Below are 26,844 nucleotides of genomic sequence, written 5' to 3' on the forward strand. Positions count from 1 at the left end.
AACTAGCAAATTATAAAAAGTTGCTCCTTGTTTGATTATAGCAATGAAGATCAAGTGGGGGGTGAGGGGGGAATCTAAAGAGCTTTCCTGACTTCCAGCCACCAGAATACAAGAATGTAACTCTCCAACAGTAATCTAATATTCCAGAGCCATTTGATTTGAAAAGAAAAACTGTTCTTAAAAAAATGTTCTACAAAGAAAACAGTTCATATTGCTCATAATTCATTAATAATTTTGAACTGGTTTGTTTTTATTTTCTGTTTCAAAGTTCTGGTTTTGAATTTAAATACAGATAAGAAAAGCAAACTCAAATCTCATACAGAAAATAAGCCTAATAAAATGACAACAACCTTAGTCCAAGTCCTTACATTTCAAAGGAAACACTCATGTCCAAGCTCCTTGTACTGTAAGAATTTTCATTTTAACAGAATGAAGTCCAGGATATCAATTAGACAGGCATCACTAATGGCATGCTTCAATAATTGGGCTAAGAGCTACCAAGTTACCTATCAGCATACACAAAGATTAATACACATAGTATATAAATATTAACATCAGGAGTGCCAACAGAAATTGGTGACAAATTAATTGTCCTACAGATATAGGACAATACGACTACCTCAAACAACTGCAATTTCTTTGCAACTGAAAGCCTGCAAAAGTGTGCAAATAATTCCTCTTGCACTGATATGTCTGATTCCAACATAGCACATATTTAACAATAATACCGCAACTTAAGAGACCTGATGCCCAAAGCAGTTTTATCTGTAACCTTAAAACACTAGCTCAGATTCCTTCTGTCTTATTCTCAAAAAAATCTCATGGTGGTAAATAACAGGCCAGTTTACTAACATTAGATGTGGAGGCAGGGAGGGTTTACCACAGTAAACAGTGATCCTTGACCCACTGAAGCAGAGTACACTGCCACTAACCTACTTTTGAACACCAAAGCATAACTCTGTACTCCTGCCCCACCAGTCTAAAGCTGCATCTGAGAATACAAGAGCAGCTCAGCTCAGCAGTATTTGAGAAAGACGCCGGGCAGTGTTATGCAGTGCAAGAGTCGAAAAACAGCATTCAACTGAACTGCTGAGTAAGGGAAAATGAAAAGTACTAAAGCAGCGTTTGCCATGTTTCTTTCTTTTGTCTGAGTTAATTTAAAGCATGGCCAGTGATGCCTCTGCATACACACTACAGTCAAAGCTCAGCTCTAAGAGCAACAAACATTACTGGGGGATTACAGCTGCGTAACAGCCCCTGCTGTACCTGGTTTTCAGCTCCTTTTGCTCCTGATCATCTGCATAGCATTCTTCCTTTCTTGTGTCTCCTTTTCCCCACCAGAATCTCACCATTTGGCCAGCAGATTTGCTTTAAGTGTTGCTTCTATTTGTGTTTCCTGCACATGAACAGTTCTTGATGCTGTAAGGTCATTTGAACGCAATTGTAACTTTGGCTCACACACAAGTTTCCTCACCCTCTCTTGGCAGAGCAGTTACACAAACTACCAAACTGAATCATACAGGGTTAGCCTACTCCTCTTTTCAGTCTGCTGCATTAAAAACCTTGATCTTTTAAATGCATATTACAATATCTACATTTGTAACCACATCCAAAACTTTTAATTTGAGAACAAAGCTGTATAGACAACCATACACAAAAATCCTCTGGAAAGAACAGATGGTAGCAAATCTTTTCCTTCCAAACATCAGGAAAACACTGCCGAGCGTTTCCAGAGTCTTCACAAAAGTAGTAAGATTTATCTACAGAGCAAAATAAAGCCATACTTTAAAACTGCATACATCTCAAAAGACTAAGGCTTTCTGGTGCATGTGTTGAAACACTCTAAAGAGAACAGAGCTACGAGCTGGCAATCACACATGTACTCCAACAAATTAAACTCCTTTTTCCTGAAATTACCCCCCAAGGTAAAGCCAGTCACAAACTCTGCCCTTCTCAAAATGTGTAGGGTATGACCTGTCACCTCAACAGACATCTTCGAATTTAGAAATATTTTATCATTCCTCAAGAAAACTGTGAGCAATTTCCTTTCTTAACTTCTCCTCCAAAACAAGCACAACAGTTCTTCTCAGCCAGCATCCTATTCCCTCACATTAAGAACAAGTTCGGCATTGCAGTCACCTCTTCTCCAAGCATCCAGTTTTTTTTGTGGACTAATCCAACTGAAAACATAGTGCCAAAACAAAGGATGTGTAAACATTGTCTTCTGGGGAAAGCCTGCACCAAGGATAAACTTTTGAATGTTTGTAGATATGAAATATCTACAAAGATTCAAAGATATACAAAGATTTTTTTTCCCTTTGTGTAAAAAAGTATTCCAAACAAGATGTTCCTTCAGACATAAGAACAATTAACACAACTTTAAGCATTTCTCATCTAATTTTGCTTGTTATAAGTCATGCCTCTGATCATGTCTAACTAAATATTTTTAAAAGTTTGATTGTAATTAATCAAAAGACTCACACTTACATCAGTGCTTCCTACTGCAAGCTTTTGGCTCCTGGCAACTCTACTCTAATGAAAAATATCCTTTTAAAAGTCTCTTCTAACCCAAACCATTCTGATTCTGTGATTATTCCTCAGTTCCAAACTGAGCATAACTGTATGACTGGATAATATCCAGCCTTTAGGATACATGAACTGTCATTTACTTGACCAGTGAAACTGCAGGTATTCCCAGTGCCTTTTCACAACACTGTTTTCCTGCTTCACAACAGTCTGGACTCCAAGTTTTAACATACTAAAGTGCAGAACTGTTCCAAGCATCAGGCTATGATTACAGCAGACTGAAATTCACCATATGGTGAATGGTTGATTTGATGAGGTGATTTACATTTGCAAATATAATTCTATTCCCAAGTGGATTTCTATACTTCATCATAAACATGAACTGAAACACCTGCCTTAAAAGAAATTAAATTTGAGCCTGATAGTGAAACAACAAGATTTAAAGTAAAAACAAATATATCTCAAACAGAAAAATTTTCTCCTTTCTTCCCAAAGAATGCAAAAAAAAAAAAAAAAAAAAAAAAGGAAAACCTTCAGCAATCAGTTAAAGACAAAAGACAACCCAGAACAAACACTCACAGCAATATGCAAATACAGCACTTTCAATGGTCAAGGAAGGTAATAAAATGCTCTTTTAAAGGCTGAAATTGCAGAGGAAACTCTTTCTTTCCAGCAACATGCAGAACTAAGAGAGATTTGCTGTTCATACCTTTTCTGTACAAGTTGGGATTTCAAGAGATGTTTCCCCAAAATCATAGGAGGTACTAAACTATCATATGAAAATCTATTTTTTATTTTCATTATTTTTAAGTTGCAAAACAGTTTTTCTGTTAACTAAGAATTTTTCAACCAACACTTATCTTTTAGGTTTCCCAGAGTCCATTTAATTACCATCTCCCATCTGTCTTGCCCACGTATTTTCAGCAGCAGGAACATTTGCTGACACTATAATCAAGAATGAACTGGCAGTAAAATTATTTATCCTCTGCCAGACTGTGCCACTGTTAAATATGGAGGGAGATAAATTAGAATTTAACTCTGGTTGACTGGCAACTAAATCTTGTATAGATATAGACAGATAAAGGCTATTTATGGACAGATTTTATGGAGATCACCTTGCTGACACAATAGAACCTTGAAAGCCTCAAGACATTAACCAGGTGTCTCCTGCCTACCCATAAAACATTGTGTCAACATAGTAGCACCAGTTCAGCACTGCATGACCTATACCATCCATCTACTCACACTGCACATCCTCAAGACTGTCTGCTTTGTGATAGTACAGCAAAGTTATTTCAAGTAATTTAATCTACTGTCTGGCACATTTATTCTTTGATAGTCCATTTGCTATGGGAAAAAACACCCAAAAAACCCAAAAAGCCCCAAAAAAACCAAAACCAAACAAACAAACAAAAAACTTTATAACAAGTAACAAGCCTACATGCAAAGCACAAAAATATTGATGTCCTTTACCTACAAAGTATTTAAATTCAATGTTTCCAAATTATTTTATTAGTTTGCAATATAACTTTTACTACCATCTTAGCTTGGTGGTAAGGAATGAAAAGATCATTGTCTTTAAAAATAATCAAGAGACATTGGAGGAAGGAGTCACTTGGCTGTGCTAATAACTAGTGTTATTCTACTAATGCAAGGTAATAAAAGTTTGTCTTCTGTAGTAACTGGTATTGGGCCCAGTGAGTGTTAAGATGTAAATTGAAATAATGAACCAAGAAAGTTTACAGAGAAAACTGTGGGTCATTTTTCTGAAGGATATCCCTTACACTGTCCTTTCATACCCACACAAGCAACTATGTACTCAGTGTGAAATCCTCCCCCTCCAGCTTCTCTGAAAACACTGTATGTAGGCAGGACAAATTATTACTCAGAACTAGAACATCTGGAATGTGTCTCAGCTTTTCAGATACCCAGATATAGTCAGTAAAGAGCAGATTATTCCCTGAGCAAGTGGGCAGAGTTGTGGACTATCTTAATATTAAAAATATAAAATAATTGGTATGGCTACTATAAGACAGCTGTAAACCAAATAAAAAGTTCAAAATTTATATAAAAACTAAAATTTAAGCTAAATACAGACAAAGTTCAGAATTAATTTAGACAGATTTAAGACCTTGGAAAAATAGGCTTGAGCAACACAGGAACTCTCCATTTTCTTCCTCATCTAATGCACATTTGTGGTCTAGTATCAAAGTAAGTTAAAAGCAACTCAGCTTCAGAAATAGGACTTTAACAAAAGCAGCATTTCCCCTAAATATGCCTTTTCTGTCCTGGCAGTCCTGCAGCCCAAAAAACAAAAACCAAAGCAACCACCATCTTCACTCCCCTCTACCAAACACACAGCTGAAGAAAAACACAGAGGCCTTTTACCAATCTGCACCATATAGAGAGAAGAAAACCCCTGTGGGCAGAAGTAGAAAGCAAAAGATTCTTCCCTGCCTCAGTTTGTGTGGTATTCCTATGGCAGTACCCAACTCACCTCCGTCAGTGAGTTACACAAAAATGTCAACCAGCTGAATTCACCTCTTCCAGATAACCAGGAGAGAAAGCTTTACTGAGGATTAAAACAAACCAAAGACACACTGAGGTCTCCTGCCTGCCTCTGTCCTCCTCCTCTACACACAGTGTGCTCACTCCACACACCCACAAGACACTTGTAGCTGCAAGTGTGTCTCCATGGGGTGTGTCAAATAAACAAGTGGTTTCTCGTTTGAATCAACCACTGTGGGTCATTCTTCTTATTTAAAGATGGAAAGAACAGGTTCTTCCTTAGTTTGGAGTGTGCAAATTTTCTTCCTTTGAATTACATCAAACAATTCTTGCCCAGGTTTTACTTATACTAGCATGACTGAAGCAGGAAGTTCACGTTTAAAAGGAACCTTACCATTCAGTGTTAGCATGAAAGAGCAGAGGAGAAGACTAGCAGTGATGCTTACACGGGGTATCTGAATGAAAATGGCTCTTGGGGAAAACTGGAATTATTAGAGAGTTCAGCATCCGTTTGACAGACTTTCACAGGAGCCCATGCCAGGGAACTGGAGGGACTGGCTGAGGAGCAGAGATCAGAGCCAGGTACAGCCAGCCTGTGGTAAGAGGCAGCAGCTGCAGAGGGCTGCATCAAACACTCTGTACATCTGCCTCTACCCACATGGGAGCCTCGTTCTCCAGATGGCAAACAGGTACCAAAGACTGTGTGGCTTTTTTCTGAAATCAGTTTAAAGAAAGGCAGACAGCACAAACTGAATAGATTGTCAGCTGGTTTGAAACAAGAACTGGCTTGGTGTCATCCCGATTATGCTAAAAGGCCCCAAGACAGTGTCAGGAGGTTTCCCAGTAGAAAAGCAGACAGTGGGCATATGTTGTCCCTCCCTCAGGCCCAAATTCCCTCTGCCTCCAAATCCATTAGTAAATAGTGGCTGTACCTATTATAAACCAAAATATTTCAGAACAGACCTTAGATTAAAAGCAAACATAAGAATTCAGTATTTACATTTGCACCCACAATTTTACAAAAAAATTAAGCGTGCTTTAGGGGGTAGATAACTTAGGTGAAAACTCAGCTGCTACTTTCATCTTAACATTAGTGAAGACAATTCCAATGAATGGGTCTCTACACAGCCTAACTTTTGTTCAGTCTGCATCTGCCAATCCAAAACACTAAACTGATCTCTTCATTTTTCAAATGTCACCACTTCATCACCAGGATTGTTAAGACTAAGATTATGTAGCAGTAAAGTCACCCAAAAGTCCAATTCTGCCATCAGTTACAGTCTAGTAAATCCAGTTAGTATAGCTGTGACACTTGGGATTTACACAACAGCAGTAGTGCTGTGGAGTAGAATATAGAACTGAAAGTTACCATCTAAAAGACAACTTAAATTAACACTATGACTGTTAAAGTTTCAACTTTTTAGTTGGTTGGGAGCTGTAAACACAAAGTTTCCACCAAAAAAAGTGTCCTTATCAGTGAGACAAGCTAAGCTAAATTACTTATACTCCAACAACCCCTTCTAACACACATATCCACAGAACATTTAACCTCTCCATTTGGCAGCCCAGGGTTGTACTCAGATATGGCACCATTTAATTATGAACTGGATTGCTACAACAGAATAGGACAGTTAACTTACTGCTGTTTAATGAGCACGCTCTTGTTAGTTGTGAATACATTCACTGTACTCATTAAATCAGGAGGCACTGGAGTTCTGAATACATCATTAAAAGGATCCAGGAATGCTGCTGCTTTGTTCAGCATGACTACATGCTCTGCTTGACAGTTGGAAAATGAGCAAGAAATGCAAGCCCCTTCCTGTTAGGCCAGCAGATCTAATTTTAAACTAGGACAAGGGAGAGAGAGTGGGAGATCTGCTTCTTCAGAACTTCACTCATTTTAGAACACAAATTTCTCTTCCTACTGCTGACTTGAAGCAGAAATATGCTCAGTCCTGTAAGATAGCAATAAAAAGGAAATGTCAAGTTTGCGGAAGGGAGGGCTATTTAAAAAATAAATTGCTAAGTAAACAAACAAATCCACAGTCCATTTTCAATACATCCAAGGAGTATGCATTAATCTATCAGCCTATCAACTAGCAAAATGAACCTTCATAAAACAAATTACACACATATCCCTACCATGGTAGTTCCCACACGATTTACAATATACTGATTAAGGCTGAAGAAGGAGTGAAACTGATTAGTAGGCTCCCGTACATTCTCACAGAGGAAACTTGGAACACATGTAAAGTGAGAGGATGAGTTTTGCTCCATCTACCCACAAAGATACACACCCACATGAGAGCCTATATGTCTAAAGCAATCTAGAGTACAGAGAAATTAAAATAACTGTCAACTGTTCAGCTCAAACACATTGCATGCAAGCATTTTCTACCGAAAGAGGTATGTGAACCAACATCACTGATGGCATCATTGGAGTTGCATGGCATCCTGAAAGTCAAGATTTAACAAGCACGACTGCTTCCTCTAAGCACATCCTTGTAAGAGGAAAATGCATTTCTGCAATGTGTTTGTAACAAATCTTCCTTCTCCTCTCCTCTCCTCCCACCACATGCACAGAGAAGTGAACAGGTTGCTAAAGCTCAGAACTGGGGAAAGAGGGGGGAGCTGACCCAAGCTTAATACTCTCAGTGCAAGGCTGTGCAAGACTCAACCACTTTAATCCAAGCAATTATTTTTCAGTTAGAAAGTAGTTGATACCATAAGAAGCTATTCTAGCCAATACTCAATTCCAGCCAAACAAGGGCTGCCCCATATGAAGGCAAGCTTAATACCACAAGCACATTTAGCTCAGTCTCCTCCCATCATGCAGACATGATAGTTCACCTCTTACCTGAGAAAAACATGTTCTAACCAGTTATGTTAGCACATTAGGACTTGCTTGCTCCAGGCCTCAAAACAAGCCTCTGGAGCTCATCAAGATCCCAATTTTCCCACTTTTGCCAACAAAATAATCTTCAGGAAAAAATCCTTCTGATTAAGCAGTCAGGCTTAATGTAACATGCCATGACTAATCCTCTTAACTTTTCTCTAGGTCCCACACTGTAATCTCAGTAACACAGGAGAAACTGTTCTTTTCATAGGAGCTACGTGACTCCGTGACTGTCACAATCTTATTCAAAAAGCAAGTGATTACTCACTGCTATCAACCTGACCTATCAACACACAAGTTTCAGCACACAGTCCTGTTTACTTGGGGTACAACCACAGAGCAGTACTCTCAAATGACCAGATATGAGCTGTGGAACAGCACTCACATCAACCACCACAGACTTCCAGTGTCACATCTCATTGCTCCCCACAGTGCAGTACACAGATGCACTTAGCTCTTTTAGACCATGTTGTGGAAACAGCCTGAAGAACACCTGGCGCTCCAATGGTTTAAAATAGCACCCTTACCAGAAGGTAGAAGGATTAACAGATTTGGGATAGGAAAATCAAAAGGAGAAATCACATTCAGACTAGATTTAGAGACATATCCCTTATCAGCAATATACACCTACAAGTGCATCAGAACATTTTGATTAAAATCAGTTCACTGATTTAAGAACGAAAAAAACCAAAAAACTTTAGGTCATCCACACTGTTTCCTTGGTGTCAGATAAAACAATGCAGAGAATGAGTGCTCAGATCTTCCGATCAATGGTATGGTCTGTTCTTCTAACATCCAGCAAGAAACATGGACAGAGAAAATTCATGCAAAAGAGCCTCAATAGGAACTGTGTGTTAGATTGCTTCATTTGGGTCCTTTAATCATACTAAAATGAGAGAGTGGTATGAGAGAGCTGCCTTGTAGAGTTCAGAAGCTGAGAGATGGACACATAAAAATTCATAAATAATGAACTTCTCAAGAGCTGAATTTTCTTCTCGTTGTGCTCAACACAGGGCAACTCATGCACCATCTCAGCTGCTTTAACTCAAAAAACACTACATACTTTGATGACACAAAGGAAAGGATGATGTACAGGGAATTGTTTAAACATTTGTTGTTCTGCTTAGCAACAACACTACAAAAACATGGCTAAAAAACCTGTAACACATGAGATATAGAGACATATTTGTTACCTATTATAAATAGTTAGCATTCTTCAACTCCTTATGTACTTTTGGTCTGCCATTAGGTCAGACTCGCATCTTCCTGGCAGATACCTCCCTTTTGCATTTTGTACAACACAGAGCATATCAGAACTCCACAGACCAGCTTGTGATTTTTACTTTGAGGATGTTTAAACTGGTTAAGTGACTTCCAGAGAGAAAATAAATTACACATTCAAAACAAGACATACACATACTCATATGACAACAAAAAGAAAGAAAAAACATGCTTTTCTTCATGCTATGTGCTGTATCACTGTAACATAATAAGCAGTACTTCTGTTCAAAGACTTTAATCTCATTATTAATACCTCCTTGCTCTCTGTATATTACATCTTCTCTTGTGTCTCATCACCATCATTCAAAATCTTTGCAGGTACAGCTCTGCACTATATACCTACAGAAAAAGTAATCCAGCAAGGATCCTGGCTAAATGTCAGAAGGAAAATAGAAAACTGAGTATAAAATACTTAAATGGCAAAACAAATATGCTTCCAAACTTGAGTTCTCAAGTCCTAGACCCTCAAGTCCTCCTTTTCAAGGAAAGCCCTTGTATTTGCTCTCATATGAACACATTTTTTGTTCTTGTTTCAAATACTTCAAACTGCTTTTTAATAGATTCTAGTTAACAAATATCTTGTCCAGTTAAACAGGGGGAAGAAAAAATTTAAAAATCTGTTTGTTGAATGGGAAAACAATTTGCCAGAATTTCTTTTTCCATGTATTCCACTGCACCATATGTGGGGGCTGGAACAGAGCCCAAGAACATCTGCCATGGAGTTTAAAACACCTAATAATAGCACAGCTGGTGTCCTCGGCCTAATGATCTCAGCACAGACTCATGTGGCCACTCCTGACTCTGGCCCCCAAACCAGACAAAGCATAGAAACCCTCAAGGGATGGACACCTTCATTCATTCTTAACTCAATTTGCATTTCACTAAAGAACCAACACAGAAAGCAAGTTAAAATCATTACAGTTTGAGCAGTTCAACAGTCACTGTTTCCATAGGATTTCCCCACACTCCTTTCATTAAACTCCAGTTAAGCAGTATTCCATAAAATGAAGCTCCTCAACAAAATAACTACAAATCTCAGGGATCCAGGGTTAGAAATCTAAAATGCTTTACTGCATTTAACTATACTACAGAGGCAATTATTGCTGTTTTTTCTTCCACTGAACTCATGGACTGTCTTCATTCTTGTCCATTTAGTTTACTTACAAATTAATTTTTCCATCAGCTTGCTTTTAAGTGTGTTCAAAAGTGCTGGTTTATCAACAAGAAAACCCATATTGCAAAGAAGAAATAAAAGAAGACAGAAGAGCACAGAACTCAGAATACGAAACTATGCTTAAGCTCACACAGAGTCAGCATTGGGCTCTAACAGGTATTCATCACCCAGATGTTTTAGGAAAATGTCTATGATTTTCCATGCCCAAAGGATGCAACTCTGAGAAGGTGGGAATAAAGAAAGCAGTATTTTGGTGGGAGTGAGGTTTCTGAGACTTTCATTCCCTTCAGTCCATGCTCTGCCCCCTTTACTCTTTCATCTGTAAAGAAAAATGTAGGCAGGTTCCAGCAGTCAATGGGCATGAGTTCAGTTTAACATAAGGTGTGCAGGTGGACCTGTGAAAGGAACATTTAGTCACTGGCAAAGCACGAAGAGGTGCCTACTTTAGCATATTGCTGTACCCACAGTAACAACAGACAGAATACTGATATCCAAATTCCAAGTACAACCTATTTAATCCAACTAATCTAAAATGCCAATATGACACTAATATCCTCCTCAGAAAATGTTTTATTTCCTGTTTCTCATGAGGGAGAGAGGAGAGAAAAATCCCAAAAGCAGAGAAAGGCAACATTTTGTAAATTCCCATACTGTCCAACAATATTTGCCCTCCTAAAAGAAGAGACATTTAGCTGATAATCATTCTTAATTTGTATCACATCACTGAACAACAAAGGAAAAGAGAAAACACACAGCAAGATACTTGTTAGTTTAACATAAAAGCACTAAAGTCTGAGAAAGGGCAAAACACTAGATGAGCACAGTTACAATTTGGCTGTGACAAACATACTTACAGTCATGCATCAGTTATATGCTTTACTCCTTCTACTACCCTCTGTCTGATCTGTAACTCCTTCTAGATAAAGACACATTCTAGGTGGCATTTTTAAATTGAGACCATAACTGAGCCACTAAGCTAAACACATGCTCCTATTTCTGATTTGACTATGAAAAAAGTGTATTTTAAGGAACTAGGTGAATTGTCCCACCTTTCCAAACAAAGTCTAAACATCAGCAAAAGCTACATCCATGGAGAAACAAAAACCTGCAGCAGAAGAGTATCTAAGAAAGAAAAGATACAGCTTCAAACATCAGTTTGACCATAAATTCTTTATTCCAACAACTATACAACACAAGTACCAACAGAAGGCTGTATGCATGTGGTTATGCTGTAGACTTCTGACTGCAAATGAGAAAAACCTGCTTCAATTTTACCCTATACTCCAACTGGGGAGCTCACTGTGCAATGGCAGCAACAGCTGTATCACAAGTGTTGACTGTGGTCATAGCAAATATCTGGGCTGGCACCAGTAATGAATTACACTGCTTTTTAAAAATAAATTTGACATCAGACACATTAAATAAGTCTACTGTTGCTGTGCTGTCGCTTGTGTAACAGATACAGTAGCCACATATAAGACACATGATGTCCTTCAACTTGGCAGAAAGGGCCACTGTTCACAAAAAAAGCATAGTCTCTCAGAGGCACAAACAATTTGCAGAACTAACAAAGTTCTCCTGTGTAAGCTAGCCTGTAACTGCAGGCTTGGAGCAGGCACATACCTACTGCTGTCTCCAGATTTTACTTTCTCACTTGCTACAAGCCAAATTTTTTCCCCCTTTATTTCTAGTGCTACATGCTGTAGCTACAAGTCTGCTGTGACAGAAAGCAGGTAGGGACAAGGAGTCCTTATAAGTGGGTTAGTACTTCCACACTTCAAAGAGACTGACCCTGGCTATCTGCACTATTTCAGCCAATACAATTATATCTGCATAAAGTTTCCAGGTGCTCAGCCTTGCCTTACTCGCAAGATCAGGCTACTGATTAGGAAAAGGCCAGGAATCAAACCTGCACACTTTCTAGCCCATCTGCATGCTATGTCCTTCCTCTCAGCAATTTGTAATTTTCCCAGCAAACAGTTTTCTCTTCCTGAGTACTTCAACATGTGTCTTTATTAAGCAGCTGTCCTGACAGAACCTGTATTTTTCTATTCAGGAAGCTACAGGCTGGGGTGCAAGACAAATAAGTCTGTCATAGGACAAAGACAGAAACAATGCAAACATTGTATAACTGCAAAGTGCAGTCATTGGTAGACACAGCTACCACGACCTGTAATAATTCCTGCCTGGCCTGATTCCCATCTCCCTAGAAGTATGTCTGACAGTAATGCTGCACACTGTTTGCCCAAAATCGGGAGTGGATGATGGAGCTGTTCTAACATGATATACTCATCACAAAGCTCACAAATAACAACAGATTGCAGGGCAGTTATGAAGTAGACTAGAGGCCTTCCAGGCCACAACTTAACTTGGTTAATGAGACAGACCCCTACTTTAAAAAGCCTTAATATTCAGAATTACGGTTTGATTCACACCAGCTATCATTTTATATAAAGAGGTGATAGGCTCCACTGAAAGTGACTTGGCTAAACTTAGCTCAATGAGTAATAAGCCCTTGAAGCACACACCATGCAATACTTGCCTATATCACTACGTCTGAATCTCATGCCAGTTGCTATTCCCATCTTCAATAAGTATAAAAAAAAAAAAGGTAACAGAAGTGGACAGCACACTCACATTACTGCAGCTTTGTACTAACTTGAACATAGTCTGCATACAGGAAGCAAAACCTGGACAAAAGACCCAAGGCAGCATCACTATGCTGAGATGCATTTACCAGCACTGAGCTGAGACATGTTAATAGACTAAATCTGCCCTCCTGTTTAGAACATCTCCCATCAAACTCCCCATTCGCAAACCTACCATTCCAGGTACAAATGTTAACTAGTACAAAGACAGGGTCACCAAGAAATACATTTTCTCCTTTCCTACCTTCTTCTCATTTAAGCTGCACATGCTTTACCACAAAGTATTACACCCCAGGGCACAATAAAAAAGTGGAAGCATTGGTGCTTAAGTATTAGAAAAGCCTTTTGCAAGTGCAAAAGACAGTTATTTCATGCTCTCATTTGCTTTGTGGTCATTTGGAAGTATGCAACTACAAAAGCTCCAAACAGAGTAAAACAAACATACACTGGGCACAGTTCACGTCAGCAGAGATCTCTTAACCTGAAGGTCATATTGTCAACACTACAAATGTAGAAGCAGCTGCTGACATTTTGACATGGTCCCTAAATTGCAGCATGCAAGATCTGTTACTCCAAGACACATTGGAGGTGTCAAAGATTCCAGACTCTCTGTCAAGGATTCCACTCTTTTACCTCCACAGCTGAGATACTGTATATCCTAGCTATACTCAGCCTGGTTGCCCTACTGTATCCAGTAAGAGTGATTCGGGCTTTTTTGTTTTGATTTTAATTAAAAAGTAAGAAGCTCAGAGGATAACACAGGCTTCCAAGCAAAATATTGGCCAATTTGGACCAAGCATCATGTCTTGTTCTGTAATAGATCCATCAAAATTCCACTCCCCCTCCCTCAAAACACACCCACCCACCCAATCACTGTATTCCTCTCTCCTCCACGGTTTTCACTTCAGGCAGTGTAAGAGGGATCTTCACACAAAAAGAAGCAAGTAACAATCGGTTTAACCCTTGTGACTCAAGTCTGGGTTAGGCGTTACAGAGCGTAAGTGGCAAACTATGCTGAATGTACATTCACTTTGTTGTCTCTTGCAATTATTTTTCAAAGAGCAAAGATAACCCTGAAGACACAAAAAGCAAGGAAGCAACTCCTTTAAAGCCAATAATTCTCATCTTCATGACCTGAAATTTACTCAAGGAATCATTCCTGAGTTACAGGGCCATATTCTGCTTCTCATAAATTGATATTTACATCTGTAAATATCCCACTTTCCAACTTCTATTAAAATCTATTCTCCAAAACATTACTTAATCGACTCCTTCAGAAATGCTTTTGTTTAGGTCAGTTTTAGCAGGCACTTCATGAAGATTTTGCTAGACAGGCAATACAGTTAGGTAGCACAACTTCTTCTGGCCACCACAACAACTTCTTGGTATCTTTTCTGAAAAGGTACTTAGAAAAGAAATTTATAAAATAGTTATTTGGGTTTGGGTTTTCTTTTAAGAGCTAAATCTTAAATAAGAATTTATATGCATATTATGATGAGTTTCATTTAACCTTGTTTGCTCATGCTCAAAGTCTGCTTCTTCCAAGAACTTGACAAACCATTAATAGATATCCTGAAGAAAAAGAAGGGAAAAAAAAAAAAAAAAGGATTGCCAATTTCTCTGTTGGAGCTCTCTTAAATGAGGAGATATACAAAACTCCCTAACACTTGACATACAAAACAAAGCCATAGAAAAAGTATGGGGGGGAAAAAAATAGGGAGAAAAAGTAGATCAGCCAAAATGCAAGAATTCATAAAAGATACTTGCAAATGTCTTCAGTGCCCTTAAAGAAAAACCAATGCCTTGACATTCTGAAATCCTAAACTCCTTTCATTTCTCTGGTGGTAATGGACTACAGTGTAAAACAACTAAATGTCCAAAGCACTCCCTACCAAAATCTATTCTTCAGCTTCACATATACTCAGTCCCAAGCTGGCACACTACTGGATTATAGTTCTTCTATCACAAAGCAAACAACACTTTCCAGTTAGAAATCAGGGCAATCAGGAACCACTAGTTCCCACTCAGAAGAGAAATTAATTATCTGTTGTAGGATTTACATCAGAGCCATAACAGCCTGAAGCCCTGTTTCTACTTTCCTTTTTCTACTTTCCCAATATATGAAGTTCAAACTAAGTATTTTAGAGCGGTTCAGTTTAAGGGTTCACTAAATAAAAAAAAAAATAAAAATCACACACAAAAAACCTGTATTACCCACAGTGTAACAACTGCTTTCTTACCTTTTCCAGGGAGAGGTCTGAGGAACAAAGAAGAGAAAACAGTATTACATCTGCTGTAACAAGTCATGTTACAAACTGATCATTTTCCTGGCTATGCAGCCCCTCCTATTTCCTCTTACTCACTTCTCCTGCTGCAACATTATATCATGTTTTATCTTCAAGTTATTCCTGCTGGTCATAGGATCAAAACAATAGGCTTGCTCCTAGGTGCATTTAGGAATTTCCTCTCAGCCTTCTTGACAAACTAATTAGTGCTAATTTAACAGATAAGAGAGACAGGACTGGGTATTCAATCCTCTCCGTGCAAATCTGCTAACCAAGAGTACTAAAACAATGTTGCTGTCTTTCTTTTATTAAAAAAAGAAAACAAACAAACAAAAAATCCAAAACAAAAATACCCCAACAAACCACAAAACAAAAGCTCCCACATAACTAACAAATCATTCAATTTTGATGGCATTAACTCACATTCTTAAGGAGACCTACATGACTTAATTAATACTCATTTTTAAAGAGACCTCTATAACTTGATGCCCACAGGTTGAATACAAGGTGCGGTATTATATACCTAAAGCAAACTAAACACTAATTGGCCTTACCTACACATTCCTGTGTCACCTTTCTGTCATCTCCACCATTCATCAAACTCCCTAAGAAAGACAAGCTAGCAATAAAACTAAAACTAAGGAAATCAAACCAAATTTTCAAGTCATGTTTTTCAATTTGCCTCCCTGGCTTATTTCCCAGGGGTAACAGTCAGTACAAAAGATGTGTGGACAAAGGGGTACAACACACAGCTGTTAGGACAGGGCAGGACTATCCCCAGCAGAGATGGCAAACTGTGAGCCCAGCTAATCTGGTTACAGAGCCACAGCCTTAGGCACATGCCTTCCCAGGCACCTCTAGCTAATATTAGTGTAGGCTGTCTTTAAAGCACACTGCCACCCTATGAATAGCACACTTACCCTGGAGCCATATATCCCTCTTGCTCCTTTTTCCTCACAGAGATATTGGTGCTTCTACCACCCCACATCAATGTGATCCGAAATGCAACCTGGCTGGAAAGGCTAAGCCAAGGGGATGAGGGAGTCAAACCACTCACAGGCACTGTGTTGGCTTCAGCTGTGTGGGTTTTCAAATGCTGGTGTTGCAATGCATTCTTCCAAGCTTCACTGCCACAAAAATAGCAATCCCTGGTGGGACTCAAACCGTCAGTGCACTAAGTGGATTGTGTGCTTAACCATGACACCACAGGGCTGAGTGAGACCACTAGGTGAACACCCAGAGCCAGAATTTACAGATCTTACACAAGTATCAGTCAACCCAAGACTTAATAGCAAAGGCCTCCTGTGCAGTTAGACAGATAAGGTTTGGTTGCCCAGATGAATCATCCATATGAATCAGCCATATGAAACTGATGCTGACAAGCTGACTGGCAACAGAGGAGCCAAGAAACATCTTTGTTCTTGTTGTATTCAGACCCACTGGAAAAGCAGCTCCGCTAGATTTACAAATCCAAGAAATAATCCATTATTAGTTGGTACAAAGGAAGAAAGGCCAGCTTTAATCCCAAGATTTTTTAAAGGAAAAAATTAACTATGATGAACAATAAGGAGTATTTAAAAGTACAGTTTTGTCCACCTGAATTGAAACTTCTGTCTAAAGACCAGTTGACAAATCGTGTTAAATTTTTTTAAGGGAGCATCAACTTGACTTTTAACAAATAAAATACATTTATTTCAGTTCTTACTTCTTACTGTAAATATTCACATAGATCAGATAATGCATTTCACACTACTTTTTGATAAAAACCCCAAAACATTCATAGTCACACTTCATAGTTATAGCTATATTTTGGGTTGGAAGGGATTTTAAAGGTCAACTAGTCCAAACCCCTGCAATAGGTGGGGATATCTTTCATTAGACCAGGTTGCTCAAAGCCCCATCCAACTGGGCCTTGATCACTTGCAGGAAGAACAAGACAACCAGAGCTTATCTGTGTGTATCATTTAAGATCCTATCACTGGGATTAATTTCCTGTTATGAGGCCTATTCAACAACCACTTGGGAGCCAGAATAAGACACGAAATATTCCTCTAAGAATGAAATAAGATCGTAATAAAATCATGCACACTGTATTTAAGAAATCCATTCTCATATTCAGGATCTACACCCAAAATGCAGTGACATCTGTCTGCCTTTTGCACCAGGGCTCAGCAGCTCTTCATTAGTTGGGTAACCACTGTGAACTGCCAATTCTATGTTTATTGTCTTCAAATTACACTTGGTTACGATCTTTGCCTTAACATACCAACATTTCTAGATTTAATACATTACTCATTCCATAAAATTATCTGTATTTTTTTAAAGACAGTAATACCCCCATGAACAAAAATATATATATATATATTATTGTCCTTTTTTCCATGGCAAAAATCATATTTCCCTCCTTCCTTTCCTGCTATTCAGTATAATAATACAGAGACATCAATGAGAAAACCTTTCAATTTTCTTCCTTTATGTCAACATACAGCAGATGTCCTCTGAAAGCTGATAAATAGTACAAAATGGGTGCAGTGTTTACTTTTGGAAGGCAGATGTTAGTAAGTCAGGCTCAAGAAACTGAGACTGCCTTACCTTGAACATTCATCAGTGAGCAAAGTGAGATAACTGTGTGTCTTGGAAGTGCTCTGTTCCCAGCCTGTGGAATCCCAGGCTCCCATTCTGAGCACTGATCTTTTTCATAGCAATATCCCATTGTCAGCTTAACAGTCCACCTATTTTACTAAAAAAACTACTGCAAAAGTAGCACCATCTTATTCTGCACAACCTATCTGCAAGACATGTGCTTAACTTCTGTAAAATGAACTCAAATTACATGAGCAAGTCGTACACTCCTCAAGGAAAGTCTTCTGGGCCACCTGTAATTTTTCTTTTGTAAGAGAATTAGTAATGCACACTATCAACCCTAGTACGTAGGGAAAAAAAAGTGCAGGTGCAGCACACATGTCTACTGAGGTTGCTGCCTGTTTCACACACCCTGTCAGGCCCTAAATACAGAATGTGCCAATCCACTGATCCCACGAGACAGATAGCCTTTAAACAGAGATTCACAAGAACTGGATTTAATTCTAGTACTGGCATGAACTCCTGAATTACCTCAAATATTTTGGTCTTGCTGCCCCCCTTCATCCATTGCACAGTAAGAGAAAATTGGATTTTGTGATTCCTGAATGCTGAAACAAACTCGGTTCATTAGAAGTTCACATTGAATACTTTGCAGCTTTTGCAAAGGGCAAAGTATTTAGGAAAGCTGCATTTGCCTGAGGTACAACAGTTCCTAGATGAAAGCTCATTTAATAGATAAATGCAGTACAAGTGAATGTCATGGAGAAATCAATGATCTCTTCAGAAAAAAAAAATTATAGAAAAACATACATCCAATAATTTGACAGCACATACATCTCTGGACTTTGGGACAAAGGACTCAGCCAGATAAATGCAATATTTAACTTTTCTCAGCCTCTTCATTCTAATGGCTTTTGATGTCCTGCAAAATTACAGTTTTTGAGAAAGCCACTAGAAGGTAAAATTCTTGTGAGCTAATACAGGAGTAATTAACTGTTACAAACATTTCAATCAGAAAAAGCATTTTCAGTTGAGATTGCCTTATGTTGGAAACATGTGGCTCTCAGGTCAGTCACAACTTGCTAGGTCAAGCCATAACAGGCTTATCTACCATCTGATAACATTACATGACCCTCAGGAAATACAGGTATAAAGGACTCATCTTAATATGGCCTTCACACATGCAGGTTTGTTTCAAGAAGGTAATATTTTTGGTTAATTCTGGTCTCCACTCCCTCCATAAATATCTGGATGTGATTATTACTGCAGTATTACCTGAACACAACAGAAGCCCACAATTTCTTTCTGACATCGCTGCTTTTTGTGACTACAGCAGAAGACCTACCACAAAAACACATGTTAAAATAAAGACTGATTTCCATCTCATCACTTTACATCAACAGTGCTCAGTACCTCCTCAGAAATAGCTATTATGAGCAGACAGCTGCAGAGAAAGAAATTCCATTTAAAACAGGTTTAAAGACAGTCTAAGGATCTTGACATTGTTCCAATGCCTTCCAATTCTGCTAATTTTATAGGTTTCACTGTGGCAATAGGTTTGCATGGATTTGAACTGCAAGATTTCTGCTTACTGCAGAGGAGTGTCTGCTGCTCCCCTGCAAAGTATGCAACTGTGCAGTATCTGATAGTGAAATTGGGCTTTCTGGGACAGGCAATGTTGTTAGTAACACAAGCTCCACTTACATAAACATTAAAAAGGACAGTCAAAGTCTTCATTTCCCATAGCAGACACTGATGAGATTTAAAAACAAAAATACCCCTCTCTTGAAACAAAACTGCACTTCAGTCCCCCTAGGACACCAAACTGTGGCTGCCTGTCAGACCATAATTCATACAGGGTCCTGATTTGCTTGAAATTAGATTCCAATATGACATTACTAGCGCTGCCTTTAAAAGATGAAATTTAGAATTTATGTGAACATACAATGCAAAAATGTGCTGATTGATTCCAATTTGCAGTAGTCAACTAAGCTCTTCAAAGAGGCATATGTAACTAATTCAATGTATCCATAGTTTTCATTCTTCCTCTCTAGGCTATAGAAGTTTCCACTGTATGAACATTTTCCTAACCTTTGGTTTCTATTAAAAGATGGAACAAGTCAACTCAGCATTAAACTGCACTGAAAACTAATGATGAGCAGTTTTTCTGTGTTTTGTTTGAAGCATGGAATTATTAAATAGCAGAGCAGGGGGTTCACACATTTTTTTCCTTTAACTGGGAAACCAGATGAGAGATGATCCCTCCCCTCTAGTGGGCACTGATGAGGCCACACCTGGGGTACTGTGTCCAGTTCTGGGTTCTCCAGAACAAGAAAAAGATGAACATACTGGAGAGAGGACAGTGACTGGCCACTAAGAGAAAGAAAGAAGACGAAGGCATTTGTCCTATGAGAAGAGGCTGAAAGAGCTGTGACTGGAAACAAAAAGGTTCAGGGAGATCTCATCAACGGGTATAAATCACTGCAAGGAGGGACAACAGAGCCAGGTTTTTTCTTTCAGCGGTTGCTAGACAGGACCAGAGTGATGGGCACAGACTGAAACATGAGCAGCTCCCTCTGAGCATTCAGGAACATTTTTTCTCTTTGGGAGTGACCAGGTACTGACTGAGGTTGCTCAAGAAGGCAATGCAGTCTCCAGCCTTGGAGATATTCAGATGCTGTCGCGACACAGGCCCATGCCAAGCGCTCTTGGATGACCCTGCTTGAGCAGACAGGTCGGGCCTGATGACCTCCAGAAATCCCTTCCAATCTTAACCACGCTGTGATCCACCAAAGAAGCAACCTTTCTACAGAGCTCAGTATTTCTCTCTTCTATTCATACCAGTGCTTGGAACCAAGAACATGACATAAGCACAAAAATATGCAGCAAATTATTGTCAGCCTCAGCACATCATCTACCAACACATAACTAGTCTTGGTTATATCAGAGCTTGGAGTGTAGCAGTTTCAAAATCAGTTCATATTCACTAAAGACTACTCTCTCCTGACACCAAAGTCCCATCCACTTATTACTATTGCTTCCTTTGCTCCCTGCTAACAGCTGCTCAGCTGCCCAGGACGGACAGCCTGAAAATGAACCTCAAAACCAGCTCTTGCCTGTGTCAAGGACTCGATTCCAAGCACCATAATATGGAAGAGGATAGAGGAGGGAATCCACAGCCATGGGAAAATTTACTCTGCTGGGCAGCATCATGGTCTAATGTCAAAACAAGCAAAAGTGAAACCTTGCAAGGGCTTTTAAACCAAGCTCTTCCCACATTTCCTTCCTTCTTTCTAATACTCTGTTATAGTGTTCTGGACTTTTGCTATAAACTGCAGCAAAACCAACAGGGCTCTACCATATTAATCTATCAATATCTTTACCAAAAAACCCCAAATAGGCACACAATAAAATATCACAGTTATAGAGCATCAGTCTCATTTGGGTTTTCAGCATCCAATGGACAGCAAGGTTAGACAATCCTGTCCAGAGAAGCTGCAAGATAAGGCAAAGAATCAGCTTCAGTATGGCCACTCACTGATTTAACTAAAGCAAATCTGCCAACATAATTGAATCTAAGAATTATCTCTCAGCTAATCTGTTTGTACTATCAATAAGCCTCTTAGCTGGTCAACCATAAGCAGGATGACTATATGGCATGACTTTTTGCACCCTAATCAATAGGCTCAAATAAAAACAGAAGTATTGATGCTTCAAAGTTCAAATAGAGGACAGTTTTAGGTAAAGAGTAGTATCGGTGAACTCCTGAAATTTACTTAGGAAACATCATGCTATTCACTACAAAGTAAAATCAAAGCGCTTGTAAACTCACAGCTATCTCAGTCAAACCACAGAGTAAGCAGGAAGACTGAATCAGACATCAACTGGTATCTTGGAAAGCCTATGTTAACAGGAAGTTCATTCTCAAGATTTTTATCTCTCCAAGTAGCACTGATCCCACAACTGAATACACAAAATTGAGGCCTCCATACAGGTGCAGCATTCCAAGGTGTCAGTGGCATTGCCTGTGGAGTTTTAATGATACATACATGACAGGGAAACATACCTTCACAGCACAGGCACTGCAGACCACACACCAGTTTTACAGTTCCAGTCTTTCACAGCTTCATACAGTAACTGAGCTGCCTACAACTGACATGCCATCGCTGTCATTTAGTGACTAGAAAGTAGTTCTCTTACTTATTATGTTTTTATGATAACTCTGAAAGCCACTTGATGTGCAGTCACTACCACAACCTGTTCCTTTTCACAGCCCTTCTGAAGAACACAAGTGACAATCTCACTCCCAGCAGAATCAAGGAACAACGTGAGCATCCCAGGGGATTATGCCAGTATGCCTTTGGTCATTTTACATGCAATTTAAGCATATTTATTCTTAAATGTTGATCTTGGTGGCAACACTAAGCTTATTACAGAGGAAGAACTGCCAGGTACATCTGGAAAAAAGGAATAGTTCAAAAAGGAAAACAGAACTAGTTGTAAAAGCCTACCTATCAATAACATTTTTCTGACCAACAGGAAAAAGCACAGCTACAGCGTCCATATTGTGGTTATCATGACTCCCAATAATACAGACCAGCTCTACCGGTTTGGCTGTTCTTGCATTAATATGGAAGTATTGGGAAATAAGCAGTCTGTGAAGTCAAATGACAGATTTGTAAGAGTTGAAACAGGGTTATTCAAAGATACACCAATTAAGCACCCAGCCTAATATTAGAGACTTATTAGAGCAGGCACTCATTTTTACTGAGGCATAGGGAAAGCTATATGGTTCAAAATTTTAAACAAAGAATACACAATTCTCTGCAAATTAACAAGAAACCACCAACTTTGACTTGAGTATCACAACATACAACACCTAGACAACCCAAAACAAATTATGTCCTACAAATACTATTTCTGGTCCTGGCAGAAGGAGCACTTAAATAAACCCCAACCCTGGAAATCAAGAAAATTTAAAAATTTAGGGAAGAAATGTATTTTAAACAAATGTAACTCATACACTGCCTTCTAGCTAAATTATCTCTCCTCTCCCAAGGAAAATTTTAAATAACATAGGAAACTGCTTTGAAGAAAAATGTGTACAGCTTTTAGAAAGGGCAACAGGTTTGGTTTTAATCTCCTGCCTTTCAATATTGCAGATGCTGCCTCAACAGCACTCATTCTGAGAATCCTTTCTACGGAACTATTTAAATAAAAAGTATCTTGCATTCAGTTTACAGTCTATCACAGCAGACACAGTGAAAGTTTTAGCATTTTTCCTTTTCAGTATCATAGTAACAACAGTAAGAAACAATAATATTGATCAAGTATGCATTTAAAACAAAAATATTTAACCTGCGCTAATTTCTGCAATACTAATCTCATTATTCTATGCCAAAGCAGATTGGCTAGAGCATAAATAAAATCCTCAGAGCACACTGAAAGATTAGGATCAAATTACTTCTACAAAAGCAGCTGGTAATCTGTTACAGGAGACAGAACGTGTGAAGCAGCAAGGAGCTCAGGCGTGAACTGCAGCAGAGAGGAACAACAGCAGTTCCCACCAGTTCCAGGCAAATCCTTCCAATCTCATCTTGCTCTCTGGTAAGTGCAAGTTCGCTTACTCCCACCAGCTCTCACCTGTGTTCCACAAATTGTCAGAGTGCCAAGTTCACAACCATTAACATCCACGGCAAAACTTGTGTATCACGTCCTGGTCCTGCCTCATTAGTCAGGACTCTGGATTAAACTAGTCAGGTGCTCAGAGGCTCTGCTGCAGCAGTTGGATATTTCACTGGGATTTTAAGCACCCACATATCAAACATGGGGTACCACATATAAAAATGCACGTGCCTAATCACATTAATGCTTCCCTGGCATATTGTTGTGCTGCCCAGTGCTCTAGAACAGGCACCAAGTTGCAGTATGAATTTTTTATTCATAATTGAACAAAAGATGAACAGATGATTTTTGTCTGGTATGGGATTTTTTTGCACTAGAGCCAGAGATCCTATTTCTTTCCACTACTGTCATCCATCATTCAGTTCAATCCACGGGCAAGTGGAGTTCATTCATGAAACTGACAGAAAGTTTTGTTTCACTTCGACAGAAATTTACATTCTATCTATTCATACAGCCGTCTGGTCTTCACTCAGTAGTTCACATTAAAAGCTGAAAACTCTTACCTTCCACTAGGATTTTTACAATCCTGTTTTTCCTCACTTGCAATGATGCTCATTGAAAAACAGTGAAGTAAGCTTAATGGCTTAATATAATTTTCTTATTGTCATCACAGGTTCTCTGACTCAGTCAAAACAGGTTACAGTGCCTCAGAGAAGGCACAGTTTTGTGAATACAGTCCCTGGGCTTGGAGACAACACTCCCTCCTCTAGGCTTCTTCTGGTAACTCCAAAAGAGCTCTACTAGGACAAACATGTTTAAACCCGGAGTAATTCCAGCACAGGTAGAAGCCAGGGCACTACAAACAGTACATGCAACTGTGTACACACAGCAGTAAAACAGGCACATATGGCAAACTGGTCATCATAACTGTTGTTTGGTTTGCTTTAACTTTTTTGTTGTTGTTGTTTGCCTTTTTTTTTTCTGCTGTTGCTTTCCTGATTGCAAAAACCATTACACCCACGACTTAATCTCAACGGACTGAAAGGTTCACATAAGGTTACAGACTGCAAGGCAGAAAAAAGTGTCCGCACGGAGACTTCTCCTGAAGTCGGAGAGAGGGAGAACATGAACCCTGGCTCCCACTATTTAACAGATGTTCCATTCCTTTCGAAATTTCCTAACTCTTCCCTAATTTTACCTGAAAAAAACCTCACCCATAGATGAAGTTTCAAAATTGTCAGATGCAAACCAAAAGAGGCACTAAGATCTCAAACTTGCTAAAAACCATAATGGAATATTTTAGTCATTTTAAACAGTGGAACGCAGCCAAAAACTATCCATAATCCCCAAGGCTGAGGAAACCGAGCCGGTATTTGCAGGTCCCTCTGCGATGGCTAGAAAGCTACTTCTGCATGCAGGGGCCCTTGTAGCTGAGAACAGCAGCAGTTTAGCTGTAAATAATGCAGAGGCACAATTCTGCGAGCGATTCTTGACCTTCGGTACGCAATTGCACTCATGTGCTTCTTTCCTTTCAGGGCGCGGAAGGGACAAAAGAGCACAGGCAGCAGAGCCAGGCGCAGCGCCCGCCCCCGAGCCAGCCGGCTGTGAAGGTCGAGGGGCCCGAGGAGAAGGAAGAGCGGCTGCACCTTGCTCACCCCCGTTCCGCAGCTCGGCGAGCGCTGCAGGCCTCGCCCGCGCACCGCAGCCCCCACAGGCTGCCCCCCGCACCCGCTCGCTCCTCTGGGGGTGAGCGGGGGCAGAGGCGGCCGCGCCGGTGCTGCCGCGCATCCCCGCCCGCCCCGCACCGTCCCCCCGCGCCCTCCGCCGCACTCACCCCGCTCCGGGCCCCCCGGGCGGCGGGGCGCGGGCGGCGGCGCCCCCGCGGGCCGGGGGAGCCTCGCTGCCGGCGGCGGCCACCTCCGGGCTGCTTCCCCCCTCACGGCTCGCCCCCGGCCCGCGCCGCTGAGAGGCCGCGGCGTGCGGGGCGGGCAGAGCGCAGGGGCTGCAGTGGCCGGCTGGCTGCTGCTGCTTCTCCCTCCTCCGGCCGGCGCCTCATGTGCCCTCCTCCTCCCGGGTCTCTGCTGCCAGGCCGCCGCCGCTCCAGCTCCCCGCTCTCCAGCGGCGCCCGGGGACCGCTGCCAACCCCTCCGGCCGGGCGGCAGCGCACGTGCGGCGGCTGCCGGGCGCTCTCCGCCGCCGCTGCCGGGCGCGGGGCTCCTGCGGCCGCGCAGCCTCCTCAGGAGGCGGGGCGGCGCGGACACCTCGGGGCTGCGGCGCCGCCCGCCGCCGGAGGGGCAGCAGGAAGGGGCGGGAGGTAGGGAACGCCGCCGGCCACCACCTCGGCGGCCGCTGGCTCGGTAGTCGCAGCGCTCCCTTTCCCGCCCCCCGGAGGCCATTACCTCATGGCCCAGCCCTGCCGCGGAGGAGGGGCCGAGCGTCGCCCGGCAACCGGCCCCTGCCGCGGGACGGGCTGGGCAAGCTGGGGACGAGGATGTCCGCGGATGGCGGGAGAGGTTTGTCGCCGTGCGGAGCAGCCCGAGCGCGGCCGCGGGCAGCGCTGCCCGGCCCTGCTCGCACAGCTCCCGGTACACGCACAACCGACCTGGGCTGGTTTGAGAGGCGGAGAGGGCAGGAATGATTACAAGATGTACTAAACTGCAGAAAATTCTCAAAGGAAATATTTGCTATGAATGTCCCATATACAGAGAAATGTTTCAAGTCCAAGTTCTTTTCCACTCTTTTTGGTGGTGCCCCGCGACAGGACAATGAGCAATGGCCATAAACTAAATCACAAGAAGTTTCAATTCAACGTGAGGAGGAACTTCTTTACATTGAGGGTGGCAGAGCACTGAACAGGCTGCCCAGGGAGGTCGTGCAATCTCCCTCTCTGGAGACATTCCAAACCCTCCTGGATGCGTTCCTGTGTAAGCTGCTCTCGCTCACCCTGCCTTGGCAGGGGGGTTGGACAAGATGATCTACAGAGGTCCCTTCCAAACCTATCCTGTGGTAAATGTAATAATTATGAGGAGGGAAAAAAAAGTGAGAAACCCAGAACAATTCAGGACTTCATATATTTGCAGCTCATAGAACTATTTATTGGAGGAAGGTTTGACTGTTTTTGTCTGCTGGCAAGGGAGGAATAGAACTGCGTTCGTGCTGGAGGTGACAGGATTCCAGAAGCATGGAATAACCTCCAGAGAGTGTAAATTAATTCAGGGCTTGACCCCGAATAACCTATAAAAAGAAATGATCCAACCCTTCACAGATGCAAACAAAGAGAATCCCAGATGGGGATGAATGCTTTTGGGTGACAGAAAA

General features: G+C 40.8%; 1 protein-coding gene across 2 annotated transcripts in view; it reads right to left on the reverse strand.

Moving 5' to 3' along the window:
- The window catches only part of TRAK1 (trafficking kinesin protein 1), a 127,830-nt gene extending 102,252 nt beyond the window's left edge, over positions 1-25,578 (reverse strand). The window contains exon 1 of one of the 2 annotated variants that reach the window (XM_038128815.1): positions 25,361-25,578. Coding sequence is in view for 1 of the 2 variants with exons in the window: in XM_038128813.1 (XP_037984741.1) it covers positions 1,267-1,352 (86 nt within the window). In the remaining variant the exon portion in view is untranslated. Of the gene's footprint in view, positions 1-1,266; positions 1,755-25,360 lie in introns of those variants that run through there. The other variant, XM_038128813.1, reaches the window with a different exon arrangement.
- Between the last annotated feature and the right edge of the window lie 1,266 nt (positions 25,579-26,844).

Source organism: Motacilla alba, chromosome 2 (genome assembly GCF_015832195.1).
Source record: "Motacilla alba alba isolate MOTALB_02 chromosome 2, Motacilla_alba_V1.0_pri, whole genome shotgun sequence".
Taxonomy (NCBI): domain Eukaryota; kingdom Metazoa; phylum Chordata; class Aves; order Passeriformes; family Motacillidae; genus Motacilla; species Motacilla alba.